General features: G+C 47.9%; 3 protein-coding genes across 3 annotated transcripts; 1 reads left to right on the forward strand and 2 right to left on the reverse strand.

Annotated features, from left to right (window-relative positions):
* Positions 1 to 1,209: 1,209 nt before the first annotated feature.
* Positions 1,210 to 1,898, forward strand: EURHEDRAFT_380253 (discoidin domain-containing protein; the record flags this gene model as incomplete). The annotated part of the gene is made up of 2 exons (XM_040779272.1): positions 1,210 to 1,399; positions 1,453 to 1,898. The coding sequence occupies 2 exons, from the start codon at positions 1,210 to 1,212 to the stop codon at positions 1,896 to 1,898; spliced, it is 636 nt and encodes a 211-aa protein (XP_040636145.1).
* Positions 1,899 to 4,642: 2,744 nt separating this feature from the next.
* Positions 4,643 to 5,666, reverse strand: EURHEDRAFT_405279 (CAP domain-containing protein; the record flags this gene model as incomplete). Its single annotated transcript, XM_040780370.1, has 2 exons — positions 4,643 to 5,000; positions 5,056 to 5,666. 2 exons carry the CDS (start codon positions 5,664 to 5,666, stop codon positions 4,643 to 4,645), a joined length of 969 nt encoding a protein of 322 aa, XP_040636146.1.
* A 1,990-nt stretch (positions 5,667 to 7,656) lies between these two features.
* Positions 7,657 to 10,953, reverse strand: EURHEDRAFT_415575 (thioredoxin domain-containing protein). Its single transcript, XM_040782729.1, has 4 exons — positions 10,583 to 10,953; positions 10,403 to 10,520; positions 8,844 to 10,349; positions 7,657 to 8,796 (listed from the first exon to the last, which is right to left on the reverse strand). The coding sequence occupies exons 1-4, from the start codon at positions 10,679 to 10,681 to the stop codon at positions 8,156 to 8,158; spliced, it is 2,364 nt and encodes a 787-aa protein (XP_040636147.1). The 5' UTR covers positions 10,682 to 10,953; the 3' UTR covers positions 7,657 to 8,155.
* Between the last annotated feature and the right edge of the window lie 217 nt (positions 10,954 to 11,170).

Here is an 11,170-nt window from a genome sequence, read left to right on the forward strand (position 1 = left end):
GCCAAAGCGTTTGTTAAGACGTCAATATGGCAAGCCCGGGCTCATAACCAATGAAATGGGGATCGGGGACAGAAGGTCTGGTGGAGTTGATTATCCACGACTAGCGAGGCCGTACATGGAGAGGTCTAGTTTTAACGAAGATATTGGTCTATTCTCGCCTATATGCGCGTACACAAATGCTACAGTGCTTGTCTATCTAAACGTGCGTACAAGCCAGCCTATATAATCGGACTGGTAGAACTTGCCTAATCAGTCCAATGTTATTCCTTATCACGCTTGACGTTTGTTCATATTGCCTTGTTCAGCATGTTGGCGTCGTTTGTCTACCTCGGCCGTTGATACGGCGTTTAGCCGTCACAGAGTATTTCCCAGTCTGAATGAGACGTTTCATTGGCAGAAGCATATTTGACGGCTCCATCTGCAATTCGATCTGGCTCCCTGGTCCTGCTTATTTCTTATTAATCAGGTTCCGATTAAGGGCGGATTCATTCCTTTATGTTTGAAAGTCCTCAAGGTGTCCGTTGAAAATGCGATGCATTTAGTTCCAAGGAAGCATTGGAGTGTCCACCTTGCAGCTAGCGTTATGCACATTTTCAGATTCCAAGAGCAAGCCTCTCGGAAGAAGGCACATCGGACAATTCTGCAACCAGTACCTACCGAATCCGGCCGGACTAGTTATGCTCGGTTAGAAGTTTATTCTGGATTCTTCTTGTGCTTCCCACTCAGCCAAAGTAGATGACCTTCCCTCAAGAAAGATCCTAACGGGAGGGGGGTGTTCCATTCTATGCTCGTCCTGTATGGACAATCTGGGGTTTAAAAACCTTGAGCTGTGATGCGCAGATCAACTGCACGAGTAGTGTACATACCATTCTTCCATCTTCCCATCATATTAGCTGCAAGATTCTCAGGCGAACCATGGAATGACGTGAGGTTCTGGGACTCTTTTTTCATAAAGCTGGACAGATGCATCAGCACTGTGGTTCAACATACTGAAAAGGATAAGATGAAATCTTACTTGTTGAACTCCAAACCGTTCTGTTCAATCTCACGGAAAACAAGATAACTACCATCTTTAGCCTGGCTGGCAGTCCCCGATGTCGATTCTGATATTTCTACCCAGCCCATTCACGGAATTCTTTTTTCTCTCTCTTCTCCTTCGAACATCACACAACACCATCGTTTGTTGTCTTGTTCAAAGATGAAGCTCCAATGGGCCTCGGGACTCCTTTGGGGGATGCTATCAACTATGTTGACGTCTTCCATTTTCGTTTTGCTACAGATTCGAGCGATATCGTCCCTGCCGCCAAGGGTCCCATCGACCCCGAGGCCTACCTCTGGCAAGCAAGACCTCATGGAGGTAGTCTGCTCAACCGAACCAAATTCACAGTGGAATGCTCCAGTGTGGGAAAAAAAAAAACAGCAGGTGCGAGAATGCAAAGGATGGACTGGCAGAAACTCACTGGAGCAGCGAGAGCAGCACTGGATGTGAAGAGAACCACATCGTCATCGACCTGCACTCGGTGCGAAATGTGAACGACCTCAGCATGCGTCCTCTCCTGCATAAGGATGATCGTGGACAGATTGCCAAACACGAGGTCTTGGTCAGCGTGGAAGGAAGAAGCTGGAAGAAGGTCGCATACGGAACCTGGGGATGGAACAAAAGCATAAAGCTCTCTATCTTCGAATCGCAGCCTGCTCAATACGTGAAGCTCGTTGCTAAGACTGAGGCGCCTCCTAGTAGAGCTTCTGGCGCCAAGTACCCCAACACAGTAATCAAAATCGTCGACATCAACGTCTACGCCTCCCTTTCTACTATCCCTGACGACCCATCCGAAGGTGCGTGGGGCGGTCATCTGTCGGTGAGAAGTGATATACCTGTGTGTCATTATTATTTTTAGTATTCAATCAAGTTTATTGTTCATATTGAGTTTTAAAACTACGACAGACCGTATTCCATGAACCCGAGGTCGGCAGCTAACCTGCAATCTCTTGTCCCTATGAGTTCCCAAGGAAAAGCCCCTTCTATAATCTTTTCAATCCTTTTCTTCGCAGCCTCGCCCCAAATTGCCTGTATAAGCAGGGCTTTTGAGCAGAGTGTTCTTGTGTTTTCAGAGCAGGGTGAGTGTGGTATAAGCTGAATCTCAGCCTATGCTACTCACCCTGCAACATCTCCTCTGTTCTACTTGCCTCCAATGCCTCCAGCCCTCACTCATCTTTCCGGGCTCTTTTCACCGCCAGCTGTAGGTGCCTCTGGGGTAGAGCCGGGTCGCAGTGAGAATGAACTGCAATAAACGGATTGAGCGTCTTCTACAAGCTGATGCAAGGCAGAATGAGACTGGCCCATTGCACACTGCAGCAACCATGGGCGATCTGCCAAAAATAAATAAATAAAACTTCTTCTTTTTTTGGGAGCAGGTGTCAATGAAGTTCCTGCTTGCAAAATCATGGGGTTTGTCAGGTATAATAGAAAAGGATCCCAGGCCTACGTCACACTTTTCCGCTAAGGCTATTTGTTGTATGCCTATTCATGAATATAACCGACAGACAAATCATAAAAGTTTTATTATTTATCGTTATTTCCTGGATCTTAGCCAAAACAGTTATGTGCTTTTCTCAATACTTTTTGAGCGGACCTAGTCAACACCCATGGAATGATCTATTCTTGTTTTCGGCCTCCATTCGACAGTATTATTCAATAGCGATGTAATTGGTAGACTATCTACTGAATACTAGAATGGAGGATGAAGACAGGCCAGGGCCTGCCAGGCGTAAGCTGTCTACTGTGTGTCCGGGGTTGTAGCCCTATGCCAAAGAAAACAAATTAACCAAACACACCTAACACTACCGGCATTTCGTGGCATTCTAATAGAAAACTGTGGTAATACCCTTTTTGTCTAGGAGAGAGAATTGTATGTATATACCTTTGCCTATGGAGATGGGTGGGAATCAGAGATGACAAAAAAAAAAAAAAAAAAAAAAAAAAAAAAAAAAAAAAAAAAAAAAAAAAGAGAGAGAGAGAGAGATGTCACGGAGTACGGGCATTCACCAACAACGCAAGATGTTGGTATACTTTGGCCTGTTTGAATATAGGGCAGGAACCCCCTTCGCACAGTAGATAGCGCAGCGCTGGCAGGCCCAGCTTCTTTCTTTCCTTCTCCATGTTAGTATTTCGACAGAGTCTACCAATGAATTTATATTGTTTGAGATTGTCACAAGAGAGAGGTCAGCCACGGCTTGGAAAGAATTCAGACCTTTCCTGATCCTAATATAGGCATTCTCTTGTGCTTTGCTGCCATTGCCATATTTCTGTTTACAATTTCCCTGGTATTCAATTGGATTCAAGCACCAGATCCAGCTTCCGTAGTCACTAATCTCCTCTTATTCCAATAACAGATTATGCCTGTGTATATGGCTCATTATAAAAGTCTCAAAAGTCATAAATGCTTCCTATAGAGAACTAGGATCTTTAAGACGCCGTCATTAGTCTCTATTGTAGAATAGCCATCAAGAAATATATACATATATATATATATATGCATAGTACAAGGTTATAACGTTTCATGATAACAGGGCTGAATAGCACAATTGGCACCGGTCTTGACCTCAGGGGCAGTGAGAGGCAGCCTTCAATACTTTTAAAGCGGGCCACATTTTAAATTGTGGGCTTTTTGCTATTCTACGGCATCGCTAACTAAATGAAAGGGTCGGTTTGGTGAGGTAAGATTGCAGGCTTGACTTTGCACGTTTTATCTAGCCCCTTTGGGGGAGGGGGATTTGGTCAGCCTGAGCGATCGGGGTACGATCCCGAATCACCCCAGGAATCAGGATCGTTCAGGACACGCACTACCCTGCTCCAGATACACTCCGGGCTGTTCAGGGAGCAAAAAGCGGCGTGAGACTGACCGAAAATGGAAAGGGCAAATCTCGAGGTTTCTGCAGAAATGTATTACAATAGTAAATAGTACCCAACCAAGATACGTCATGTTGCGCGCGGTTGAAGATTGACTCCCGAACCAATCGCATAGCGCCAAACAAGCGATCAAAGCGTAGGGCCAGAGAAGTAAAATTGACAAATTAACAAAATCGATAGTAACAAGTGAAATTTTCAGTGCAGAAAAGCAAGGGAAAAGAAGACAATCTTCTCTCAGATTGTGGTAATGGGCACGATACGCAAAATTCACATACGACTTGCAGACATCCTCCGTTCCACACCATGCCAATATCTCAGGAGCTACTTTGGTTGGTCAATCCTCAAGGTTAGAGAAAGCATTCAGGCATATTGTAGAAACCGCCCAGTAAGCACTCAATTCAATCACTATGGCGCCAAGGACTCCCAAAACATTTGCCAATATCGATCAGAAGAAAAGAAAAGAAATAATATTCACATTGAGTAAATCGTGAAGGGTGTTTGACAGAAGCGAAGAAAAAGCTTTAAGAAAAGGGTAGAGAGAAGAGAAAGAGATGCAAAAGAGTAAAAAGATACAACCCTCCCGAGTGAGTCGATGCAGCAGGTGGGATGGAGGATCCCATCATCCACCAAACCTCCTCAAAAGTCGATAGCAAAAAGAAACAAGCCATGCCCAACAATCACATGACCCAGGAAAGCATGTCTTTTTATATATTCCATTTTTACATATCAAATTTATGCCTCGTACATGGGCTGTCCGATAGGCTTGAGAACGTTGTCGGCATATTCCCCACCGGTGTTTCCTGCAGGGTTGTAATTGCAGACGGTGAAGGGAAGGGATTGGCTGGCATCGACGTTGCCCAGGCTGTCACACACGACGGTGGCGCATCCCACTTCGGTCGTAGACTTCCAGACGATCTGGGAGAAGTGACCCCAGCTGTCGAACAGCGCCATGAGCGGGCTGGCCAATCCGTAAAGGTCGGAGAAGAAGCCCATCTCGTCGTTGTACATCAGGTTGGTGATCATCTGGCCGATGTTGCTCTCCTCGACACCGTAACCAATGTTCTGACCGTAGCCACCACCGTCAATGCTCCTGCACAGGGGTTAGCAAATTTAAATATATACATTTAGGTCTAAAAGGGACATACGTGTCGTGCTCATAGACACAGCGAGCAGCCAACTTCTGGGCGCTAGCCTGCAAGGTGTCGGACCAGGTCAAGGAGCTGGCCGAGTGGTTGCTGCGGTGAATGTTGTGGTTGTACAAGATGGCTTGCTGGTAGGCGTTGGTGCCCTGCGAACCAGCGCTGGAGGTGGTCGAGGACATGGTGGTAGGAGCCTGCGTGGGGGTCGATGTCCATTCGGTGGACCAGCTAGAAGTCCAGGCCGTAGGCAGGATGTTGTCGACAACATTACCAACGTTGTTGCCATTGTCGGTATTGGCGTTGGCGTTGGCGTTGTTATCGTTGTTGGCGGTGTTATCGTTGTTGGCGGGAGCAGGAGCCAAGGTAGTGGTTTGCGCCGGGGCAGGAGGAAGGGTGGAGGTGGAAGTCACAGGAGCCGCAGTGACAACGTTCTCGGTCTCCTGCACGGCCTGCGCAGGGGCGTAGGTGGTGGCTGCTGCCACTTCGGGCTGGGCAGTGGAGGTCTCGGTGAGGGTGACATAGCTCCAGTCGGTTTCGTAGACGCGCTTGTCCATGTCGAGCGGTGTACCCCAGACTCCGGCCGCACAGACGACACTCAGCAACAATGTCGAACGCATGTTGATATCAATTGAAGATTCTTTCTACCGGTTTCGGACAACAAGGTCGATATAAGGCTCTCTTTTCTGGGACCGTGGATTTGCGAGCGGCAAGGAAGGAATAATGACACAGGTCAACTGTGAAATCAAACTTCCCCGGGAAGTTCCAGATAAAACGTCGATAAGTAGGTCAAAAGGAACGACGGCAAGCAATCAGAAAGACAGCTCGCAAAGTTCAGTCCGTCGGATAGGGAGCGATATGAGGGATCGGCTGGCGATATGAATTGTTAAGCGCTGGGCACTTGCGACGGCGGATATATCTGCTGGATAGTATGTACTTGGGCGTGAAAAATGTATAAACAAAAGAACGACAGCCTTGGATAACACTTTAATTTTTCTTTTTTAAAAGAGCGAAAAAAAGATATAAAAATAAAGTGCACCTTAAGGCGGAGAAAAGAGCAACAGAAGAGAAAAAAGACAAAAAACAATATATAAAGGAGAGGACGAAGCTGCCTTTGGAGAGAGGAAAAGGGAAGGAAGGGAAGGGAAAAGAGCGGGAGCGGAAGAGGGAAAAGGAAGAAGAAATAGGAGACAACAGAGTAGTGTGGGAAAGGAGACACAGGTACAGACAGTGGGGCCGTGCGATCTGGGACCGTCAAGAGGCAAATTATGGGAGAGAGCGGGGGGGGGAGTGTTAGGATGAGGACTAGGGAGAAACAATGATACCTCTCATTGTACAGCCCTCAATTCATCTCAGATTGTTATAAACACACAAGAAAAAAAAAAAGAAAAGAAAAGAAAAGAAAAGACTGGCAGAGTGGTGTGTGGTGTACATGCATGGCTGCCAGTAGAGTATATAGACACAGATAGAGTCCTGCTAGTGGCCATATGAGACCTCGACCAACCACCACATACCATTCGACATTCTTACCTGCCATTGTTTGGCTTGCACCTGTACTGGGGCTGGCCATCCTCTGCAACATTGAACTACAGAGTATTCCGACAAAATTCTGTATACACTCTCTGTACTTTCTCTTCTCTACTCGGTAAACCCGTATGTGATGTCCCCTGAATAATGTGATGACGACGGTATTAAATTGTACTGTATTGTCACACCCCATGTGCGACGGTTGAAGATTCCCGAGCCCCTGGCAGTACACTAAACCATTCAAAGTAAACAACCTGGCCCGTCTGTGTCAGGCACCATCTCTGGTTGGATAGAGTAGCTGATGATCCCGCTCCTTTTGCGGCCCACCGTGTCGCAGGTTTGTATTGCTTTTGTAATTCCAGTAACTTTGGTACTCTTCGGCACAGAGCTGTAATTCTATAGAGACCCAAGTGCAAGACACCCGTGGTACGCCATGAAAATTCTACGAGAACCATATAAAACAAACACAGATCATCGCGCCCATATTCAACGGAGACAAACTGCGATGCGTAAAAGAAGGATAAACAAGCACCAAAACTTGGCAACGACTAGCCCAATCCCACTGTCTCCACTTACCCCGTTGCTGAAGAGGCTGTGTTTCAGGTTGCGTTTTCATTGGGATTCGGAGATTATCGCTGCTGCCCTCTGTCCGGAGCTGTCCGTTTTGCTTGGCTTTCTTTCAATCCACGAGTCCAGAACATGTCATTTCGTGTTCAAGGATTATATTAATCTGATAGAACAGTGCTCCATAGTATGTACATAATTGTTCGTGGATTTTCCCCCATGTACAGAACAGAGTACATAGCACGGAGTACGGTGCAGGCCATCCGGCATGTTAGCCACCAAAACTTATTTCTGCATTATATCACGCCACTGGTACAAACTCCAACAACTATGGACTTAGTCTAGACTATTAATGTCCGTAATCTGTACCCCGTAGTCCGTATGTCCTCCGGCAAAGTCAAACACCTGAATAATGGCCGATACAACCCAAACCCCCCCCGGCAGTAACCCTCCATTCTCGAAAACATCCAACCGTTTCAGTTTCAGTCTGAATACGAAGAGTCACTTCTGACATAGTAACGGCGGTATAGTAACCATACGCAGGATTTTTCACCTGTTCCTTCATTTCACTTCTCGGCAAATAGCAATCCTTGGCCAAACCCATCGGTTCCAGAACCGCTAAACGACGGGAAGCCCAACGTATCCCCAAGATTCATGAGATGAGATCCATTAATTATTAACTCGTTAATCAACCTGCTTCACTGTCTTGATTACTGGTCATTGGTCACCGGTAATTAAGGGCATTTCTAATCTCCGAGATTTCCAATCGGTTCTCTTGATGCTTGGCTGCCTGACAATTGACCTATCCCATTCCTCCTTCGTATTCCAGCCAAGTGCTTCAGATCCCGGTAGATCCGATCTGCCGTTGTTGACGGTTAGGACTCCGGTAATGGCCGTCATCTACTTGAAGCGTCAACGATCAGTGCGCATTCTTTGTACCAAAGTACTTGGATAAGATTCAATTCTATATGGCCAATCATAACGACTACAGCTATACAGAATGAAAGAAAAGAGAAAATTATACGTCCACCATGCGGCATTTGCCCCCCTCGCAAACCTGTAGATAATTCTTCCCCGGTTCCGACGCCTTCAGCTCACGATACATCGGATTCCGTGTCCGCAGCCAAAATGAAGGGTTGCCTACGAAGTCGCCCGCATGAGACGGCCGGATATCCACCAGCGCCACAGTTGCGCTCGACGACGACGTCGCCAGGCCCGCTTCTTTACGCGCCTGCTTCGCCACCAGGTCTCGAGCTGACATCGGTGTGTTAGCGCGATCAAGCAGGCCCTCCTCGTGCCCTGATTTTGCTTCGGTAATGTCTGCCGTGCAATACACTCCGGTAACTTGTCTGGTGCCTGTTTCTAGCCCAACCACGGCGTCTAGAAGTCCGACAAACAAAAACGGGTGTTGTAGGATTTCGACGGAGAATGAACGACACGTTTGCCGCGCCAGAGTCCGGTACTCCTGGTCTTCTAGGAGTGTCGCGAGTCGCAACAAGTTGCGGGCAATGATTCCGTTGATAGATGGTGTGGCAGACTCCGTGCCTGTCTTCAACCGGAGAAGAGGCCCCGGCATGCCTGGTGTCAACGTAGATGATGTGCTATAGAACCCAGCGAGTGTTGACCCGGTGTAGGCGCCAAAATTCTGGTTCAGATATCCTGGGAATAATTAGTCATTGCCATTGAGTAAGATATCTGGGACTTACTCTGCAACTGATCCGCAAACTGCAAATAGCTGTCATCAAACGTAGCTTCGTACATGTTCAATAATCCATGAATTAAGTACGCATAGTCATCCGCAAATCCAAGTGTGTCGCCTCGGCTGCCGTCGCGATAGATACGCCATAGTTTACCCGTGGGTTTGTCGAAAAGGTTGTCCTTGATGAATTTCACAGCTCGCGCTGCAGCCTCTTGACAGTGCAATGCCTTCGAGCTCTCAATTTGATCGAACAATACGCTACACTTGGCAAGCGCTCCGATAACCAGGCCGTTCCAAGCCACAATGATTTTGTCGTCCAGGTCAGGGCGTACACGGTTCTTCTCCCGGTGCTCACGCAGCTTTTGTCGGGCCGATTTAATTATTCGCACCACTTCATCTTCACCCAACCCAAAATCTTTCGCCAATTTTCGTGGTGTCACTTTGATAGAGAGTACGTTTTGATTCATGAACTCGTCATGCGGGTCATTTTCGGGTGCAATGTTTCCATCGGGGAGCACGCCCCAGTGGCGAGCGCAAACTCCCGCGTCTCGTTGACCAAGAACCTGAGTCAATTCCTTCTGTGTCCAGAGATAGTATGCGCCCTCTCGTTTCTCGCTGTCGTTTGGCGTTGGTAAACTGTCCGCGTCTTCCGAAGAGTGGAAACCACCCGCCGCGGATTGAATTGGACTAGATGTCAAGTAGGTGACCAAGTCATAGACAGCACCCAGTAACTCCGGGTCATGAGTAATTTTGAACGCATCAACGTATACATCCAATAGCTGCGCTTGGTCGTAAAGCATTTTCTCGAAATGAGGCAAGAGCCAGTCAGACGTAACACTATACCGGGCGAAGCCGTGGCCGATATGGTCCCGGATACCGCCGCGCGCCATATTAATGAGCGTGCTAACCGCCATAGCGGTCGCCTTATCGCATTCTTCCTGTCCCACAATATCCGACACGGCACTGGGATAGATCCCCAAGCGGAGAAGGAAGCTCAAGTTCGCAGGTGTTGGGAATTTGGGCGCCCTGGAAAACCCTCCGTGGACCGAGTCATAACGCGCGGCAAAATGCTGGTAGGCCTCCTCCAAAAGCTCAATATCTAAGTCCTCATCCGCCTCTCGGTCGCCTTGGTGAGAATGTGTCCCTTCCTCTGCGAATTCCCGGAGTTGTCTGGTAATTTCCTTTGCGCTATCGCGACACCGTTGCTGCTGAGTCTGCCACACTTCTCTCAATTTGTCGAGGATTTCGACAAATCCCAGGGTCTCCTGTCCGTGCAAGGTCGACGAATTCGGTCCAGGCCAGTAGGTACCACCAAACACTGGTTCCAGGTCTGGTGTCAAGAAGACGTTCAGAGGCCAGCCTCCTGATCCCGTAGTCGCTTGTACGTAGTTCATGTAAACGTCGTCAATGTCGGGTCTCTCTTCTCGGTCGACTTTGATCGGGATAAAAGACTCGTTCAAAATGGCTGCCACTTCTGGTGACATAAACGACTCTTTTTCCATGACATGGCACCCTAGGTTCCTATTAGCCAGACAAACTGCAAACCGACAACGATGGTCTACACACAGTGACATGCTGAATAGCCGATACTGAGAAAGACTAGACGGTTATGCCTTCTAGCCAATTCCATGGCTTCTGCATCCCACATCTGCCATGCCACTGGGTTATGCATATGTGCTCTGACCTATTCCAATTAGTTTAGTCTCGCGATCGTCCATCCTACCAGGTGGAAGCGGCAGTTCTCACATAAGGCGACTTGCTATCCTTCAGTCGATTCACCATCTTGGGCTCGGTCTCCGGCCCGCCATCGTGCGTCTGTACATGCATGCTCGACGTTGTGGCCATTCTGCAGGTTATGAACTGTTGGTGTCTAACGTGCTCCGTCTGGCGCTGAGGGGAAGCCCACGTTGTTCCGAGGAGGGGCTGAAGCCGATAAGATACGAGGGAAGAACACGGCGATGCAGTGCTAAGAAAGCCCACTAGACAGATCGTCAGGAGCTAAGTAGAATACGACAAGGGTATTTGATTATAGTGATAGTATCAGCAATAGTAAGTCTAGCGTGGTAGCATCCAGTTACAACAGAGTGGCCAGTAACAACCGGGCGGAGTGTTTCGAGAACAGATCGTGTGCATTGCTGACATACGCCTGCATAAATGCCGGAGATTCCTACCGCACTACGTCATTTATTAATCAGCACGTGATTGTACAACTGTTTTGGTGTGTGTTGTTAACGTAATTCACAAGCGAGTGGGCCACACAAGCGAGTGGGCCACCAAACGCGAAACACGTCGGTTTTATATACCCTTCCTTCTTCAACCACCCACCATGCCACC

Source organism: Aspergillus ruber (genome assembly GCF_000600275.1).
Source record: "Aspergillus ruber CBS 135680 unplaced genomic scaffold scaffold00027, whole genome shotgun sequence".
NCBI lineage: Eukaryota > Fungi > Ascomycota > Eurotiomycetes > Eurotiales > Aspergillaceae > Aspergillus > Aspergillus ruber.

What these genes read in the sequence shown, in the direction of transcription:
- EURHEDRAFT_415575 (XM_040782729.1), bottom strand. Translation starts at nt 10,681, where the DNA reads ATGGCCACAACGTCGAGCATGCATGTACAGACGCACGATGGCGGGCCG. An exon ending in AGGATAGCAAGTCGCCTTAT is followed by an intron (nt 10,521 to 10,582) that starts GTGAGAACTGCC and finishes TAATTGGAATAG; the next exon opens with GTCAGAGCACATATGCATAA. An exon ending in GTTTGCGGATCAGTTGCAGA is followed by an intron (nt 8,797 to 8,843) that starts GTAAGTCCCAGA and finishes AATTATTCCCAG; the next exon opens with GATATCTGAACCAGAATTTT.